Source organism: Ascaphus truei, chromosome 4 (genome assembly GCF_040206685.1).
Source record: "Ascaphus truei isolate aAscTru1 chromosome 4, aAscTru1.hap1, whole genome shotgun sequence".
Lineage (NCBI taxonomy): Eukaryota > Metazoa > Chordata > Amphibia > Anura > Ascaphidae > Ascaphus > Ascaphus truei.
Window position 1 is genome coordinate 246,373,948 of NC_134486.1, and position 20,939 is coordinate 246,394,886.

The window sequence follows — 20,939 nt, forward strand, 5'->3', positions numbered from 1 at the left end:
CATGCTCAGTAAATACTGTTTATTCACATTGTGTGTATTTACTGTATGGTTGTTCTGGTGAGGGCACACTCCTACCACGTTGGGATCCCTCATCAGTAGAGGCGCTGCACCGAGTGTACGTATATACCCCAGGTTCCCCGTGGCGGAAGCTCAGCTCTCCTGGTTGCCAAACAGGTACCGCACCACACTGATACATAGTTAGATACACCTACCCACCCCAATCTCCCTTAGGGTGGGGGTAAGAGGGCTACACATGTGCATATATATATATATATATATATATATATATATATATATATATATATATATATATATGTAAAAAAAAGCAGCAAGCACTGTAATGTAGATATCCAGAAAGGCCTGGTGCTAGTCCCATACATAACGTAAAGAGTACGTTACCATCCAGCAGGGCAGCAGAACAGCAAAGAGAGACAGCACTCAGAGGTAAGTCAGCAAAATAATGTATTGAAACAGACACAGTGTCAGTGGAGGCGCTGCACCAAGTGTAAGTATATACCCCAGGTTCCCCGTGGCGGAAGCTCAGCCCTCCTGGTTGCCAAACAGTTACAGCACCACACTGATAAGTAGTCAGATACACCTACCCACCCCAATCTCACTTAGGGTGGATTAAAGAGGGCTACAGCTATATAATCATTTAATCCCTGAGGGTATCTGGTTTGCATTGTATATATCCAGTATTGTTCCCTTCTACTTAAACATAGCTCCCTATTGCCTAAGCACTTATCTACAGTAATGACTTCCATGCCCATAAATGTAATTTCACCTGGTCACACTGATGGCAATTTTTAAAATGTTTTAAAAGGTGGGTTAAAGGCATATTTTTGTCAATTAATTTTTGCATAGTATTAATATTTCTCATATGTTCCACAACCCGAATTTTCATACATCTTTTGGTTTTGCCAATGTATTGGAACCCACATTTACATTGAAGCAAATAGACCACATGGGTGGTGGAACAATTAATGAAATGGTTAATTGTAAAACTTCGCTTCGTGGCAAAAGAAACAACCTCTTTTTTATTTAACATATTGGGACATATTTTACATTTACTGCACTTGTAATTGCCCTTAATATCTAAATACGATCTCATCGTACCCTCTCGGCTAGCATCAGACCGTAGTTGGCTGGGAGCTATTAATCCTTTTAGATTTTGAGCCTTTTTATAAACAATTTTAGGTTTAGATGAAATTTGTGCACCCAACACTGGGTCCAAGGATAAAACTTCCCAGTGTTTAACAATGGCTTGCTGTATAGCCTTACTGTATGTTGATCTTTAAATTGAGTGATAAACACTGGAAATTTCCCACTCATTGTTTGACTAGCACGTGTGACTTCATCTATTTTAGATGTAGATTCTGTCACAACATGTGTTGTCTGAGTGTCAACTTCCTTTCTAGAGTCATATCTCCTGGGAATTCTACTCTTATTTTTTAATAAATTGTTTCTTTTGGCACGATTGACTTTCTCCATGCACATAAGATTTTTATCATAATCTTTCTGTAAAAATCTTTTTATGAATAACGCCTGAGTTTGAAATTGCCCGTCATTAGTGCAATTCCTTTTTAGTCGGGTGAATTGGTTAAAAGGTATATTCACAATCCATGGTTTGAAATGACAACTTGAAGGATGGATTTATGAATTTACATTAGTTTCCTTAAAATAAGTCTTAGTACAGATTTGTTCAGATTCAATGAAAATTTCAAGGTCTAAATAGTGAACTACTGTATCACTGTTTTCTCCACTGAAATGTAGATTAAATGTATTTATATTCAACTGAGCAATATAGTCATGAAGGGTAATTTCATCACCATCCCAGATGATGAGGATATCATCTATATATCTCCTACACAGAATTAACTGTGGAGGAGATACCTCAGCAACTGTGAGTTTTTCCCACCACCCCATATAAAGGTTCACGAAAGACGGGGCAAACTTGGTACCCATCGCCGTGCCAAGTATCTGCAAATAATAATCAGATTAAAAAAGAAAATAGTTATGAGTTAATATAAACTCTATGGATCGTAACAAAAACTCAATTTGTGTTGGTTCTATCAAATTGCAAGAGTCCAAAAATAATTTGACCGCTGTGCACCCAGCTTGATGGGGGATGCACGTGTACAGTGATTGTACATCTAAAGTGGCCAATCTATAGCCAGTCTTCCACTGGGTTTGTTCTAATAATTTGATAACCGCTGTGGTGTCTTTAAGATAAGACGGCAACTCAGTAACTAAAGGCTGTAAATAAAAATCTAAATACTGGGATAAATTCGATGTTAGGGAATTGATACCCGATATAATGGGGCATCCAGGGGGATTAGTAACAGATTTGTGAATCTTCGGTATATGGTAATATATTGGAATGGTGGGGAATGGAATGTATAGAAACTCATATTTTGTTTTTTTCAATATGCCCTGTTCAAAGGCCTCATCAAGTAACACCTTGAGAGAGAGGAGAAATTCACCCGTGGGATCCTTTTTCAATTTTTTATATGATTTAAGATCCGACAGGAGTCTCTCTGCTTCTAAACAATAGTCTGTTCTATCTTGCAAGACGACCCCCCCCCCTCCCCTTTGTCTGCCTCGCGTACTACAATATTTGTATTTGGCCGCAGATTTTTTATAGACAGAGCTTCACTGGGTGTCACATTGAAGCGACCATGTTTTTTTGTTGAGGCCAAGGTACAAATATGCCTAAATTCCTGTTCAAGCAATTTGCCAAACAGCTCGATATATTGTCCTCTGGAATGGTAGAGATAGAATATCGATTTAGGTTTATAACCTGAATGGAAAATTCTAACATCATCAACAGTTTGACTGTCAGTATGATTGTCTCGAAATAAGCTATCCAAGTCCCTATATGCTTGTTGTTCAATAGGATTGCTATATAAGTTAGTAGCTACCGGTAAGGAATCCACTTCATTGTTTCCCACTTCTTTACAATTGGCAAAATGGAATACAGACTTCAGTGTAGTACGCTCTTAGTCGACTGCCACTGTGATAAACCAGGGGACAATGCCCCACAGTTGCTACAGCTCCCTCAAGCCCCACCCGGCGGATGTCCCCTCATATATCCCAAACTAGTCAAGACAGAGACACCAAGTGGCATCCCTAGCGCGGAAGAGTGTCAGGTGCTCACATCTTCACCTTCCCCAGGTGGTCCCAGCCAGAGTCAGGCTGGCAGTCGACGTTCTGGTCAGAGCCGCTGCAGTTCCCGCAGCTCGGAGAGAGCCCAGCTACTCGCGGGAGTACTACAGCAGCTGACCGAGAAGATAAGTCAACTATCCCCGGCACAACCCTACCGCAAACTCAAAGCCTTCTCTGGGATATCCCCTACTCGTCTCAGAGAAGAAGAGTTTGGAACATGGAAAGAACATACCCTTCAGGTGCTCGACAAATGGCCCTGCTCAGAGGCCGTAAAGAGACAGCGAATAGTTGTGTCTACGTCCCCCAGCTGCTCAACTGGTACAAATGCAACGCGAGACCAAGGGAGAAACCACCACCCATGAGCTAATTGAACTCCTCACCCAGGCCTACTGTACACTTCCGAGGATGAATTCTTGGCTGAATTTCGTGCTCTCCACCAGAAGGAGGGAGAAGAACTATCCGCGTTTACTCGACGCTTGCAAGTGTCCTTATAGGGATTGCTCTCCAAAAACATTATCCCTGCCACTGAAGAAAATGAGTACAGATTAAAACAGCTCATGAAAGAATCTCTACCATCACAACCTATAGCCCTCATGATGCAAGTCACCCCTCAAGCCAAAACACCCCCCAGCTTCATGGAATTGATGGACCACTCCTAAGAAGTCTAAGGAGTCCCGCAAAAAAGAGACCAAAGGGGGCATTGGCCCAGAAGTCTAAAGAGCTAGAAAGTGCAGAGGATAACCCTCCTTCTGTGGCGCTATCTCAGCTTCTAGAGTGCCTCAGAATCTGGCCACTACACCTAGTGACAGTGCAACCCAAGGTACCCGCTGCTATAACTGCCACCGAGATGGTCACTTCACCAAGGACTGTCCTAAGCTAAGGACCCCCACCTCTGGAGCCAGGGCTTTCAAAATCCAAATGATGGAAGAGCCCTCCATGTCCTCGGAGAGTGCCCCTGCGCTCAGCCCCGAAGAGGGACCCAAAGGATGCCTACAGTCGAGAAGGTCCTGCGGCTTCCTAGTGGAAGGAATATACTCCTCTGCATTGCTGGACACCAAGTCGCAAGTGACCATTATCTACCAGCCATTCTACAACCTGCATCTGAAACACCTGCCTATGCAGTCGGTGGAGAAGATGAAGCTATGGGGTCTTAGCAGTGAAGACTACCCCATTGACGGTGTTGTTCAAGTGCGGTTGGACATACCACAGCTGTACACCAACAATACCCACCCTATGGAAGTGGAAGCTCGAATATGTCCCGAGCACCGGGAACATCTGAGCTCCCCCATCATACTGGGTACCAATGCCAATATGGTGTGGTCTCTGATCCGAGCCTATCTGGAAGAGGCCAGCGAATTACCCCTATCTTCAGTGAAGATTCACTCCGTATTCAAGGAAAAATGCCATAGGATCTCTGCCCAATAGGGATGTGGCCAACTCTTCAATCTAGAGAAGGGGTTGAACAAGATCCCACCAGGGGGAGTGAGGCACATGGCCACGGTATGTAGCTACCCGGGCCATGCCGAGGCTGACTGGTACTTCTCCCTAGAGACCACGCCCAAAGAGGACACCGGGAGAGGGTTCAAGGTGGTACCAGAGATAAAAGTGTGGAAGTCCTTATTTCCTGGGAAAATCAAGGTGACCATCCATAACATCTCACCTCATCCTATACAATTTGATGCTGGTCAAAGACTGGGTCGGACATACCCGGTTACAACCGTAGAATCTCTGGCTCATGTGAACGCCACTACCGTGCAAGAAGAACCTGACGGGTTGCAGTTCGCCTTTGGCAAATTGACCTGCCCGCGGACTGGAAGAAACGGCGAAGTGCCAAATTGGTGGAGCGCCAGGAGGTGTTCTCCACCAGCGAGATGGGTGTGGGCTGCAGCAAGAATGCCCAGCACACGATCTGGCTGAATGATTCCACGCCATTCCGGAAGAGTTCCAGACGCATCGCTCCCAGACTTGTGGAGGACATGAGGGACATCCTGAAGGAGATGGATGGCATCGTCCCATAGCCCTATGCCTCCCTGATCATGGTAGTACACTAGAAGAATGGGTCCGTCCACCTATGCGTAGACTACCGTACCCTGAACCATTGGACGGTACCAGATCAGTACACCCTGCCACGGATAGAAGAAATCCTCAGCGCCCTATCAGGAAGTCAGTGGTTCAGCGTGCTGGATCTGAGCTCTGGATTCTACCAGGTATCCATGAGCTCTGATGGCCAGGAGAAGATGGCATTTGTCTGCCCCTTCAGGTTCAATCAGTTCACCCGAATGCCCCAAGGCATTAGCGGTGCCCCGGCAACATTCCAGAAGGATGTGAGGAGCCGGCTGTCCAATGCATACAGTGCACCATTTCTTGAGAAATGGCGTGATATCTATCACATCATTAAACCCCAAGGGGTGCTAGTTCTCAATTTGAATATCCAATACTGTTCTCTGCGTAACAGATGCAAGTCCCTATTGCCACCTCTAATATTGTCACCAAGGCATTCTACAGCCGAAAAGTGCAAGGCACGAGAATCACTATTGTAGGACTTTATGAAAATTATTTAAAAGGAAGGTGAGGGGTTTACTTTTATCTAAGAATTGTTTGGTGATATTTGTAATATTCCTAAGGTGCTCAAATATCCTTATCTTGAGACACCTAATGGTTTTCCCCACCTACTGCAGTCTACAATTGCACTGCAGTATATATATCATAAACTTGCAGTTACAATTAATAAAAGAGTCTCTTTCGAAATTCTCCTTAGTAACAAAAGATTGAAAAGTATTTGTTGGTCTCATAGAGAGACAGGCTTTACATCCGAAACATTTAAAGCCCCCTTTAGTCTCTGAATCATAGTACTTTTAGAGTTGGCACCAGGTAGTAAACTGGGAGTCAGGATTGATTTTAAATCCTTGGCTTTCCTAAATACTACCTGTGGTTGTGAAGGCAACATTACCAAGAACAGGATCCAACTTTAAAATGTTCCAATGTTGGGACAGTATGTTTCTAATCTTGCGATGGGCCCCATTGTATTGGATAACAAACATAGGGACTTGGTTATCATGTTTAACCACCCTTGATGAATCTGTGGGATCACTGATGGCGATACCCACTCCTTCATCCGTCCCCACTGGGATAAATGGCCATTATCCTCAATGAGGATATGCCTGGTTTGTCCGAAGGTTTGCTCTTATGTTTTAAAGGGCAGCCATATCTTGTTTAAATGCTCTACAGCAGCGGTTCTCAACTCCAGCCCTCAAGACCCCCCAACAGGACAGTTTTTAAGGATATCCCTGCTTCAGCACAGGTGGACAATCAGTGGTTCAGTTGAAGACTGATCCACTGGTGCTGAAGCAGGGATATCTTGAAAACCTGACCTGTTGGGGGGTCTTGAGGATTAGAGTTGAGAAATCCTGCTCTACAGTAAGCCTTATCAACCATATCTTTTTTATATTTCTAGGAAAGCAGAAAAAAAACCAGATGAAAATAAGCTAGGATGAGAAAGGGGTGTATGTAGACATTGGAAGGGTAATAAAATGGTGACAAGGAACAGCATGGATGGGGAAGGGGATGCTGTGTGGGGAGAGGGGGGGCAAGAGGTGTGGATAAGAACATTGGCAGAGAGACAGGCAGGATAATTACAAACACTTGGCGACACAAGTCAAAAACGTCAAGGCAGAATGAATATGCACAGATAATGTATACAACACCACGAAGAAGAAAGATACTGCTCACCAGTGGGACCTCATTTCTCACTACCAGATCATTCCATAAATGATTTAAAAATCAAATGATTAAACGCACCCAAGAATGGAAAACATTTGAACTCAGAATGGTAAGACTCTTTGACACCAAAACAAGAGGACTTAATGCAGATATGGTGTTTTTCACACACTATCACGATTATTTGTAATTATCCCACCTGCCTCTCTGCCAATGTTCTTATCCACATCTCTTTCCCCCGCCTGCCCCACCCCACAGCATCCCCTTCCCCCTCCATGCTGATCCTTGTCACCCTTTCTCACCCTAGCTTATCTACATCTGTTTTTTTTTTCCTGCTTTCCTAACCTCTGTTTTAGCCATAGCTTACTCTGTTAATCAGTATTGTTGACCTGAGGAAGAGAGGAAAACTCTCGCAAGCTTGTCCTATGACATAAATTGTTAGTACAAATAACTTTTTTAATCACCTAATACTGAAGTACTCATTTATTCTGCACTATCGCAACCGGACTAACATGGCTATTTCCGTTATATACACAGTCACATACTGTACACAGATTGGGGGTTATTCACCAATCTGCAATATCCCAGGTTGGGGCACCATCACATGGAAACCCCTATGGATCTCAGTAGGAGTTTCCTTGCAATAGTGCCCTGAGACACAGTTTAATGAATAACCCCAATTGTCTTTATCCCATAATATTAATTATTGAGAATCCATTCTTCCCATTCCTTCCTTTTTCAGATTAGATCATGGAACCATCTATCCTTTCCCCCATGCATATTGCATAGTTGTGGTGTTATCCTCCATCTTGGCTAACCTTTTATCCTTATAGTAATTTGACCTTACTATCTCGGAACTTTCTCCCCTGCAATCTATTCAAATGCAGAAGTTTGTCATTACTATGCACAAGAATATTCTCCTATGTTTTTAAATTCATGACATTTCTTATATCAAAAACACTCTAATACTTATATATTTATGCCCCCTGGTCAATTCTTTTTGCTCTGCTCGAAGCTTACTACATTAACCCACTATTGCCGCGATTGTCTCTACTGCTGTCACACCTTAAACCTTTTTATCAATCTCCCATTCTCCCAGTATGACACGGTAGGAAATCCCATGTCCATGAAGCAGTGGTCCAAACAATGGTTGGCTTTAACAATAGCACTTACATTGTAACTGCCCATGACACATTGTTCACTTCTCCTTCATTTCACTTTTATGCCTTTATACAAATCCTCGGTTTCAAAATCCTTATGTCTTTGAGCAATTTAGCTAGTTATTTTTTCATTTCTTGTCATATTAGAGATCATTTTTGAAAATAATGCTTTGTTATTGTCACAACAGCTAAGGCTAGAAATTATTGTAATGTACTGTAGTAAAAGCTGTATTCTTCATTGTGTGCGGGAGGATGAATAACAAAATTGTGCTCAAAAGTGCATTATGCCAATGTTCTATCAGGGGATGAACAGTTTCTTTTTTTTCAAGTGACTGAGTGTATAATACCAGTTAAATCCCACTCACATGGTTAGTCAAAAGCAAGTCAGCTAACAACTACAGTACAGTACTAGTGCAATCTGTTTCAAATTTGCATCAAATGTAATGAGACGTTATACTATATTAACCCCTATTTTAATGCTAGCTGGGAAGTGGTAGTAGTTTCTGTATTGGTTTTCCGTAAGCAAGTTGTGAGGAGAAAAGCTATGAAATATGATAATGTAATATATAGAGATTTCTATTTTTGTTTTATTCTTTTATTTTAAGACTGTCCTGCATTTACTGTAATTGTATGTTCATATAATCCTTTTTCTGTAATCTAAGTACTGTATTTTTTTATATAATAAAACATTTAATAAGTAATGCTTTGGGCTCTGAATGAACTTTTGCCGGCTCTGGAGAGAGTATTTACAGTTTCAGACACATTTTGCTACAACAGAGTTTTGTGTGTTAAGTGGATAGTTTTTTCTATTTTAAACAGGGACCTGAGACCCTAACAAAATTTAATTTTACATCTTATTTTTTTTTTGCATTTCTTGGATGCTGGAAGTGTGTAGATATGATTGCAATTGAGTAAGGGGTTATTATTAACTCATTGAAGGTACCTTTGTGGAGGAGAAAGGTGAGTTGGCTAGAGTAGCTGTGTGTATTAACCTTGATTGCATATCTAAGTTACGTGCCCACTTGTGTGCTATTTGTTACAGGTGGTATATGAGGCTGACTTAGGGGAGATATTGTCAATTTGAGGGACCTTTGCAAAGGTGAAATGTGCCACAGCAGGTCTCTCTCACTGCCCCCTCCCCCCCAGGTTTCTCTCACTGCCCCCACCCCCAGGTCTCTCTCACTGCCCCCCCTCAGGTCTCTCTCACTGCCCCCCCTCAGTTCTCTCTCACTGCCCCCCCTCAGGTCTCTCTCACTGCCCCCTCTTGGGTCTCTCTCACTGCCCCCCTCAGGTCTCTCTCACTGCCCCCCTCCCCTCCAGGTCTCTCTTACTGCCCCACCTTGGTGCTTTGTTTAGGAGTAAAGTCTGCCACTTATCATACCGAGGCTGTCACTGCTCCAGCTCCATGGTCTGTTTGGGGGGAGGACTGAGGCCGGCCCTGCTGTCTTCCCCCCTTCATCCTCCTCACATACACACCTTCCGGGGCTCTGACTCCTAACCGACCTGCGCAAATTTGGCAGCGTATGGTATGCACAATCTTGGGGGACATCCCCCCCCCCATCTGGTGTTATGGGTTTTCACTCAAAGGATTCTGGGAGTTGTGGTCCTCTTGCTTTAGCAAAAAGCAATACTACAACTCACAGAAGCCAATGGGGACAAGGAAAGGGATCACATGGCACACAGCAGCCAATGAATACAGACACCCTGAGCCTCTACTGATTGCCAGCTGGGAAAGTGTAAAATGCTCTCGCCCCAGGCGTGTGGGTGAGTGCATTTGTCGAGCCCTGGTAATGTGTAACTATTTTTGTGCCACTGTGTTTTTGCCGGCTGCAGGTGTGGGATTTAACCTGTTAAACTAAAACAATCCAACCAATAAGTGTCCAGTATAATGCGTCCACAAAAATGTGCCATGTTGTTATCCAGTAAAAGAAGCAGTTAGTCTCCATTTTTACATTACTGTATATAGAAAGAAAAACCTAGGGCATGAGAGATTGCACCTTTATTACATGAGCAAGAAGGCATTGTAACGGTGGGTATTAGTTGGCATGCTAACATGGGACGCAGATTTGCACGATAACAGAAGATACGTTTGTTGAAGCAATTATAAGTATACGATCTGTAAGCAGCTATTTCAGATCTCCAGTATTCAACTCATCCTTGGCCCATTTTTTGAGAGTATACCCACAAGTTGTATACACCACTAACAATCTTTTCCTCTTTAAACCATATTTCTCTGCCTCATCCATGCTGTCTCCACCAATCAAACGATAAACTTACAATGTGCAGACGTGCACTCATTTTGCATGACCTCACTGGATGAAATCACACATTGTTGCTGGATTTATTTATACAAAAATCTACATGGTCTCTTACACTTATTTATTTTCTCTTATATCCAGACTATCTTGTAATATAAATTAGTAAACTACTTTTATTACCAACTGAGATTTGCAAATCTTTGCCAACGTTGGTGAATTTAGCAAATTTTGTAAGTTTGAGGAACATTTTCTAATTTGCAGAAAAGGAATCTGGGCAATATTGCCATATACTTGTGAAATTTGGTACATTTGACCAATATTCACATAAAATAAATTGACAAGTAATAATGTATTGACCGTACATGTATATAGCCTTCACTTAAACATCAGATCAATTCTCAAAAAAATAAAAATAAAAGTGTATTTATTAAGTGAACTGGAGCAGATTTGCAGTTTGGTATTAATGCCTTTCCTGACTAAGTCAGGAGCTATCTTTACACCTTCTTTATAGAAGATGTTAATGCCATATTTGTGACACCTCCTCCAGTCATATTTTTTCGACATGAACAATTTTTCTCTTTGCCATCTCAGTCCTCATCCCTGCAAATTTCTTACCTCTATCCCACCAACAATTTGCCACCTTAATCCTTTGTATTCACAATAAAACACCTTAACATTACATTAACCCACCATTGCAATACCTTGTACAATTATATCCCCCTCCTATTTCAAACGTCATTCTCTCTTGCAATTTCGTTTTGGAAGTGATTAGAGATGTGCAAATATCTTTTAAAATGTGATTCGCCATTTTTACACACACACACACACACACACACACACACACACACACACACACACACACACACACACACACACACACACACACACACACACACACACACACACACACACACACACACACACCACACACACACACACACACACACACACACACACACACACACACACACGCTCTATAATTTGTTTGGATTACTGTATCTGTACAAACTCAGAATATAGTTTGGTTATTATGGTTTATGTACAGAATATAGAAATATTATCTGGAGTTTTCCATGCAGATATTACAAGCTAGAATTTAACCTGTCATCTTCCTGACAGATTGATTTCCAGTGAAGTGCCAAAATTACTTTGTGACATTTTTCCTTTTCCTCTCCTAATAGCTTCATCTGCCATCAGTTAAGCCTTAAGACAAAAAGGAAGCCATATCCTTTTGCATAAAGCCTAAATGGCTGTGATTTGTTTCAGCATTTCCTCTTTCTTCATCCATAGCATTTGAAATGTATGACAATTTGCATATGTATTAATCCTTAGGGATCTATTTTACAATTGAGTAAATTCTGAAGGGAAATTCTTCACAGAGATTCTGAAATAAGACCTCGAAAAACCTTCAACCCTTATTAAAGAAAAACAAATGCCGATATTATTATGGCCATGAATATGTACTGAGCAATATTTGCCAATAGTCAAGTTTTGTTTTACATTGTTGAGATTTAAGAGCCTAGACTGTGAAATTCTGTCCTTGGAGTCGTTCTTCATGTCATATGGGAAACTTCAACTACGGTTCGGTACTCATTAGCCACGATGTGCTTTCAATAACTTATTCTAATTATAAAACTGTTTGGATTATGTGGAGCCAATTGGCTGCCCTAATGAGATGTTATAGGTATTCAGGCATGTTAACCTTTTCAGTACCAGAAGTCCAGTGGCAGCTTCGTTCCACCGGCCCAGGCACTTTCGTATCAAGTTATCACTTCTGGAGTGACATGATCAGACCCCGAATACACAAACAATTCACCAAGCATTAAGACAAAGCGCACTACAATTCTGTTTAATATGCAAATTTGCAAAATTCTATAAAATCGCTACATTACCTTGTGAAATTCTCTAAATGCTGAGACTATGAATGGGGCACAACATGTTCGCTCACTGTCCGGTGATATTTTGCTGAAAGCTTACTTATTAGCCCTTTGAGGCTTGGTGAAATGTTTCGCAGGGAACAAATTTGGAAAAGAGATGCTTAAAATTTGACAAATGTATTTTAGACCGTTTTCCCGTCTCTAGAAACACTCTCCTGCAATAGCTATCATTTTTTTTTTAAATTTTCAACATTTTGTAAAGATTTTAGAGATATGATACCGATCTTCTTCTTACTAAGTTGGCTTCATAGATGTGTGGTCATCAGTGGCAGACATTTTATTCCATCATTGCAATTTTGTTTTTTGAGGCCTGGTATATCAGGATTGTAAAATGGCACATAGATATACAAACAAGGTTCAAGAGAACAAAAACAGTTGTCTCAAATGGTTACAGAGAAAACAAAAACTAGTGTTGGGTTGAACAACAGAGATTGCTTTTGTGATTGTAGAAGTTTCATTATCCTGCTCTTTGTTACTCCTATATTTATCCAGAGTTCTGCTCTCTTTAGTCTGTTTTGAAAAAGTAAATCGTTAAGGGTTCCCTTGGTCTAATACCACGGGGATTTGCTTGTCCTCAGTTCTGATCCAACCTTTACTTTAGAACCTTAGCCATGGGGCAAGTGATAGGGGCAGTCCCACATTTAGCATTATATTAAACACCATTTACTGTTAGCCCCATAGGCCTTATGTTTAAATGTTTGCCTTTTAATTACTGTTTAAAGGAGGAAGATTGACTTTAATTGCTAGTCTCAGTTTGTTTCTCGTGCAATGTCAGTTATTTTGAAACAAAGGGGCAGATGCAGCGAGCAAAATATGACAAAAATTGCAATTTCTTCACAAACTGCACGCTCTGAAGAAACCTCTAGGGGTGAGCATAAAATATTCATAAAACTATATATTTCATTAGCTTTTTTTTTTTTTTTTAAAAGCCTTTCTAGGTTACCATGGAGGCCTACAGTACAGAATGTGCTGCTGACTGGCAAATGCATATGGTAGCACTGAATTCATAACCTGATATTTAAACATTTGCTTGCGATAAAACATACTAATTCTGGATAAGAATCTTTTTACATTAAGGTACCTTTCTATTTAACAGGACAGTTTTCCTGCACGGTTTGGAGGAATCCATTTTGTCAATCAACCCTGGTATATCCATGCCCTATACACCGTTATACGACCCTTCTTGAAGGAAAAGACACGAAAAAGGGTAATTTCCTTATATTTATCAGACAATTATTTTTTTACTTAATCTAAACAGTGTGGATATTGTAAAATAATTTTCTGCAATTCATTCCTGTTCATATTGCAATAGACATTTTGTACCATATTTAGTTTCCAACGGTAAAGAAAAACATGCTCGGCTTCTTTTTGCTTGTTATTATACATACCTGTAATAGGTAGGTGCATGCAGGGATACAGATGCAGCCACGAGTATTAGAACTCTTGCCTTTTAAATTCTGGGGAAGTCTCACAGTTAATGCCTCAACTTGCTGTAACATTGCTGCAACATTGCCACAACATTTCAGTGAGATTCTTAATGGCCCATCGGATTAACACAGCAGGAGTCCCTGCAGTCTCATTCAGTTTCAGTTAGTGATATAAGTTAGTGATGTAAGAGTGTGTACCACACAGGAATCGGGAATACAAAATCAGAGGAAGGTTCAACTGTTCCTCCAGCAATGTCATTTACCTCATCATGTGCATGAAATCTGAGGGTTGCCATACTCAAAGGTAATCTTAAAAAAGAGAGACGGTTGCATGAATACAAATGTATGCAACTCTTCGGGACACTTAGCAGTGGCCTAAACAGAGATCGAAATTTTATGAGTAATTACTGACACAAGTGAACTCTCTTCCCATGAGCGCTAAAGGCCATGTCTGTACATACTGTGCTATATGTATGCACACACAGCTGTCTCTTACACATACTCCTTGTTTTTCCATCCTTATACACCAATAGGGACCACATAGTATCTACTCACACTTTTAGTTATGCTTCAATCTCTCACATTTCCACACCTACCCACACCATTAATAATAACTCCCACTCCACACACACCTTTTGTAAAGCACTGTATACACTGTGGGCTCTCCATTCATTTATATTCACACAGATACACACACACACTCTGACATCACTAACTTTCAGGAGCCATTTAACACCTCTAGCCATAAATCACATCCACACACGGGGGAGGGACAAGCACAGATAACATTCCAAGAGACACTTTTTTAAGTATACCCTTTGCTTGCTTCATTCATTGTAACATCGCCGGAAGAAGAGATCAGTGTATCTCGAAAGCTCGCACAAATAAAAGCATTTTGTTAGCCACAGAACGGTATGTCTATTTATTTTTTGATATATATATATATATGTAGCCCTGGTAAGAAATTGGGCTATATGTCTTTCCTCCTTCTGGTATAAGCCCTGGTAAGGGCCGGCTGCCAGAAGTTATCATGGGTTTCCCCCACTTCAAGCACTGCTCTGAGTGGTGGAGGTAGGTCACCTGACCCTGTGTCTAAGGCCAGAGACACAGGGGACTGGCCTGTCAAAGTCATAAAGAGCAGGGCACAGCCTATTTAGTTCAGTCCTGTGTGAGTCCTGTCAGTTCTGGAAGAGTTCAGTGTGAATAGTTAGAAGTGCATTGAGTGCACAGCTGGAGAAGGAGATTCTGCGGCCTTTGAGTAGAGCTGCTAGAAGTATAGTAGCTAGGTATACCAATTCCTCTCATCCTGTTTAGGGGGTGAGGGAAGAGCTAGCCCCACCCTGGGTGCCCTTGACCTGGGGTGGTGGCAGGGACACAGATACCATCCTGAGGGAGAGCAGTTTGGAGGAGAGAGAATCTGTACCTGACTGTGATCCTGCTGCTATCCCTGCTGCTGTGATAAAAAAAGAGCTGCGGCTGCTTTTAAGAAAGACTGTGTGAGACTGGAATCTTTCGTCCCTGAGTGGGGAACTCTCTGAAAGGATTCCACCCCTCATCCTTGGGGCTTACCAGAGATGGAGGCGTTGCACCATTAAATGAGACGGAGACATTCACTCCAGTAACCTGGTCCTGTTATCCCCCATACCATTGCGGGAGTCTCAGGCCCTCCTGTTGCCAGCAGGTATGCACCACACCTATACACGTAGCCAGACACTAGTACAGAGGGGGGGGGGGGCAATCTGCAATTGGCCCCGGGAAGAGGGGCTACATTGGAGGTGCTGCTATGATCAAACAGGACAGGTTTTCAGCGAAGCAGAGCTGGAAGCATTAAGTACACCTTCCAAGCAAGTGCTGCAGAACGTAGGGCGCAATTGCATATCAGGGGTAGTCAGGAGAGTATGACCTATCGCACAGTACGCCCTGGGTGCCCTAAGATGGTGTTGTAAATGTGGGTGCATGGCTATAGCTGTTCTAGTCCCTGGAGGCAGATGGGGGGTTAGCCTGTTAACTTGTCCAGGGACCATGGCCCAGGGTCCGCACTATGAGTGGCCAACAGTAGGAGACGCCCAGTACTTAGGAGATGCCTAGTACCCTAGCCAGCACCTAGAAAACACACCACAGAGTATTGTAAGGAACCGTCAGCGAGTGCGGTGTACTAAGAAGGAGTTCTGCCTAGCCTGGGGTATGCCATATGTCATATTTGTGGGTTAGAGCACCAGAAAGTATCAGAGAGATGTTTAGGAATGTGTTGCACAGTAGACACTGAGAGTAGCGCTATTGTGGGCTTTGAGGGCTCATTAAAGATGGCGGCCGGAGATACATGTGCTCTGCGGGGCATGGAGGAGGTCAAAATGGCGACAGCAGCGTCAGTCACTGCAACGCGGGTTGCAGCCGATCCAAAATGGCAATTCCCGCTGAGTCTGGAGCGCGCACGTGCTGAGTGCAAAAAGACTGTGCAAAATATGTGGCGAGAGAAGTGCAGGGGTTTGGCGCCAAGCCCAGATCCCCAGCAGAGCGAGCGGAGCGGCGCGAAAGCCGAAAGCACGCCCACCTGTGCAGTGACTAGCCGACAGACAAAGCCACGTCACGCAGAGCGAGAGAGTGCCCCTCTTCTTGTTTCCACCAGAGGGAGGGGGCGCGACAAGAGCCAATCAGAGCTGTCCTCTCCGGAGGAAGGAGGGACAGGAAGTGAGAGCGAGGAACTTCACTTCAGCTTGACTATTGAAGGAGAAGGAGTTAAGAGCGAGCTGAACTACTCAACCCCCGCGCAAAAGATGGCTGATTTGAATGTGACCCTTATCAGTTTCCAGGAGGCTTCCTTGTTGTGGAGGTTGAGGGCCGAGAGTATCTCCGGTGCCTGTGTGTACACTGCAGGACACCCGGACCGGCCCCGAGCACTACGGCGTGATGCCCCCAGTGTGGCACGTTCTACTTATGGCCCGTCAAGCCATGGCCTATGCTGAAGACTCCTCGATGTGCTTCACCAGGCACCCTAACGGAGGTGGCGGAGGAGAAGGCTACCCTGGTTCCCTATGTCACCCCTGCGGTGGGGACCGAGGCCCAGCCAGCACGAGATATCATGGCAGCAGAGAGCGAGACCGCAGTGGTGGTACCGGAGCGGGCCCGATTCGTACCACTACCCACTGGCGGTGCCGCAAGAGTTAAAAGTGACTCCCAAGCGGAGGAACCGTTAAAGTCGTCTTCGGAGGAAGGAAACGGCCTATCATCGGTGGCGATGCGCCTACCGCCGAACCACCCCAGCTGTAATAAAGATGGCACTCCACTTACCTGTGAGAGGGAGCAGACGAGTCCGGAGACCACCCGACGACAAGCGCTGGTGCGGCCTGAGCCACGTAGAAGTCCCCCGGCCGGGTCGACTCCCAGTGCGGCGGAGATGGGATCCGAGACGACTCCAGAGGAACCTACAAGCATCAGCCGGCAGCGGAGCGGTAAAGAAATGCCCCCACCCCCTTACTCCCGCCAGGCAAAGACAGAGAGAGAGAGGATTGCGGCCTACCTGCCCGTCCGTGAGCCGGATGGTCCACCACCGCCCCGTCCGGTCATCGACACACTTCCGGTGCGAGACCACGGAGCGGATGGAGATTCCGCGGCCACCAGCGACGACGTCACTTCCGGGTCCGACGGGCGCAGAGGCCCGGAAGATTTGCTTTCTTCCCTGCGGAGAGCGGGATTAGAGGCAGAATTTGAATAATTCAAGGCCCAGGTAGCCAAGCGAGGAGCACGAAGTGCGGCAGAAAGGGCAAGTAGGAAGATGCCTACCGGTTGTGGCATTGCCCGACTCAGAGACACTTTGAAGGACATTTCTGATCCCCTAGTCACCACCCCTAGCGCCATTGCCCCGGCCCCTGCCCCGTTATGTGTCATGTCACAGGGTCCTAGCGGGGATAAGCTGAACAAGACGCCCAAATATTCCATGGATTGGAGGTATTGGGAACTCAGTGATGAAGGGTCTGATGGGGAGATACCATATTCTAGTGTGATACGTGTGTCTAACCCTGTTGTATTTTCTCCTATACCTAGAGGTAGGGCCTGAGGGTCCCAGACAACTGCTCAAGCGGGTCCCGCGAGTCCGGTAGTGCATAAAATGAACCCCACGCTCTACACCAATGTGATACGAGGTAGACGCAAAGGCTCACACTCTAGTGAGGCCGTGACGTCAGGTGTGTCCTCGCAAGCATAGTCTGATACAGATATGAGGGTAGTCTCAGGATACGAGCACCAAGATAAGTGGTGGGCACCGCTGTTTACCGGGTACCACAAGGGTATGGACCGTACCCAGTTCCTGCTTATCAAAAATAGTATAGTGGATCATTGGTGGGCTGTAGGCACCTTTTCTCCCCAGGAGGTGGCTGATGAACAGAGAGATACCTGGTTCCGAGAAGCTGTCATGGAGTACCTACGGACTAAGTTTGATAGGGCCGCATATTCCAATGAAGATAAAATATGTGATGTTATAAGAGCGTGGAGTACCGGGCAAAGCATTTACATGAACAGTGTGGTGTATAGGCCGGAGTATGGGTCTGTACAACCCTATTACATTAAGGTTGTAGACCACAATGGGCGGGAGGTAAGGAAGCCTGACCCTCGCCATTATTATTAGTTCAGGTTCTCCATGTTGGGAGGTACCTCATTATTGATTCACCATCTGGGTGAGACAGTCTGCTGTGTACACACTGATTAACTTGTGTTTGTAATCCACAGATTGTTCGCCTGCAGGATGGTACATAATTTAGGTCCAAGTGGGGACCATTGGATTCCACCTGAGGGAGAGTGTAGCCCTGGTAAGAAATTGGGCTATATGTCTTTCCTCCTTCTGGTTTAAGCCCTGGTAAGGGCAAGTTGCCAGAAGTTATCATGGGTTTCCTCCTCTTCAAGCACTGCTCTGAGTGGTGGAGGTAGGTCACCTGACCCTGTGTCTAAGGCCAGAGACACAGGGGAGAGGCCTGCTAAAGTCATAAAGAGCAGGGCACAGCCTATTTAGTTCAGTCCTGTGTGAGTCCTGTCAGTTCTGGCAGAGTTCAGTGTGAATAGTTAGAAGTGCATTGAGTGCACAGCTGGAGAAGGAGATTCTGCGGCCTTTGAGTAGAGCTGCTAAAAGTATAGTAGCTAGGTGGACCAATTCCTTTCACCCTGTTTAGGGGGTGAGGGAAGAGCTAGCCCACCCTGGGTGCCCTTGACCTGGGGTGGTGGCAGGGACACAGATACCATCCTGAGGGAGAGCAGTTTGGAGGAGAGAGAATCTGTACCTGACTGTGATCCTGCTGCTATCCCTGCTGCTGTGATAATAAAAAGCGGCTGCTGCTTTTAAGAAAGACTGTGTGAGACTGGAATCTCTCGTCCCTGAGTGGGGGACTCTCTGGAAGGATTCCACCCCTCATCCTTGGGGCTTACCAGAGATGGAGGCGTTGCACCATTAAATGAGACAGAGGCATCCACCCCAGTAACCTGGTCCTGTTATCCCCCCATACCATCGCGGGAGTCTCAGGCCCTCCTGTTGCCAGCAGGTATGCACCACACCTATACACGTAGCCAGACCCTAGTACAGAGGGGGGGCACAATCTGCGATTGGCCCCGGGAAGAGGGGGCTACACACACATATATATATATATAACCTGAGCATCTGGCGTGGGGAATAAAAGCAGCAATATTCAGTCTCCTTATAAATTGGCCTTATTGCCGTGAAATCCTAAATTATGGAAATAGTTTAAATTAATATTACCACATTGCCTGTTTTTGCGGCTGATGGCTTTTTTTACCTGTGGTAATGAGGCTATCATTGAAATGCAAATACCAGTGACAAACAATGCAGTGATTGATTGGCTTCATGGTCAATCGACTTTTGTATAGTGTTAAATAGCTCAAAATACTTATTTTTATTATTATCTCCAGAGCCAGGGTCTCTACAAGTTATCAGGCTAATACTTTGAAATGTTTAAACCCCATAATTGTAATCCTATTAAGGGATTAAACCTTTGTATCATTAATGCATCTTTACGTAATTTTAGCTAATCTCATATGTACTGTATGTATGTATGTATGTATGTCTTTACTTATATGGTGCCATTAATGTGCATAGCGCTTCACAGCAGTAATAGACGTGATAATCATATAAATACTAAATAATACAAATAATATATCATGGGAAGAAATGCTTCAGACATAAGAGTAAGATTTAGGAAGAGGAGTCCCTGCTCCGAAGAGTTTACAATCTAATTGTTAGGTGGGACGAACATACAGAGACAGTAGGAGGGCGTTCTGGTAAGTGCATCTGCTGGGGGGCCTATCTTTATGTGTGAGGTGTATAGTATCAGCCACGGAGCTACTCATATGCTTTGTTAAGCAGGTGTTTTTTAAGATGAGTCTTAAAGGTGGGTAGAGAGGGTGCTAGTCGGATATTGAGGGGAAGGGCATTCAGAGGTGTGGGGCAGTCAGTGAGAAAGGTTTAAGGAGGGAGAGGGCTTTAGATACAAATCTCATTTCAATATGTGCCATACAATACTGTAAGTGAAAATATGTGTTGACCACTACAAAAAAAGTAAATGCTGTTTATATCATATATTTAATAACAATAAAACACATTTGTATTTTCTCTACATTATTCTGTACCTTTTTTGCATCATACTGTAAGTAGTACACTGTAAAAGAATTTCAACTGCTACCTTTCTCTGCGTGATGATTTCATGCTTTGTTTTTGTAGATATTTTTGCATGGGAATAATCTCAACAGCCTGCATCAGCTAATTCACCCAGAGATACTACCCTCTGAGTTTGGAGGAATGTTGCCACCATATGACATGGGAACATGGGCAAGAACACTCTTGGACCATGAGTACGATGATGAGAGTGATTACAATGTAGACTACAGGATGCCAACAAAGGAAGTGGAAAAGGACCCATCTCCCAAATCTATGAAAAGGTATGTATTTATGCTTGGTCTGTTTGACCTATATGATACTGCTGGAAAATCAATAATATATTCTGTTGCAATGCTATATTTAGCCATTCTCCTCTTTCTCTTTTAGCTTGCCGAGGCATGCCCACTATGTCTGTATATCATTATGAATCTTCACAGAGATAGTCTTTAATAAACAATGTTCTTGCAAAGCTGATTGTATTTTAAGTATGGCCCTTTGCACCTCGTAATTTTTATTATTAGTTAATGTTAAACAAACTAATTTTAGATGGTGCCAACTTATGTATTAATCTTGTAAAAATGTGACTTTTGCTTGCTATTACAAGAGCTAAAAGCCATTAT

The 20,939-nt window shown here is 43.6% G+C and overlaps 1 protein-coding gene across 2 annotated transcripts in view; it reads left to right on the forward strand.

The window, feature by feature from the left end:
• CLVS2 (clavesin 2) overlaps positions 1-20,939 on the forward strand; it is a 101,481-nt gene that overhangs the window by 74,239 nt on the left and 6,303 nt on the right. Inside the window, exons 3-4 of one of the 2 annotated variants that reach the window (XM_075597175.1) lie at positions 13,334-13,444; positions 20,383-20,600. In XM_075597175.1, the coding sequence (XP_075453290.1) occupies positions 13,334-13,444; positions 20,383-20,600 (329 nt within the window). The remainder of the gene's footprint in view (positions 1-13,333; positions 13,445-20,382; positions 20,601-20,939) is intronic. The other variant, XM_075597177.1, reaches the window with a different exon arrangement.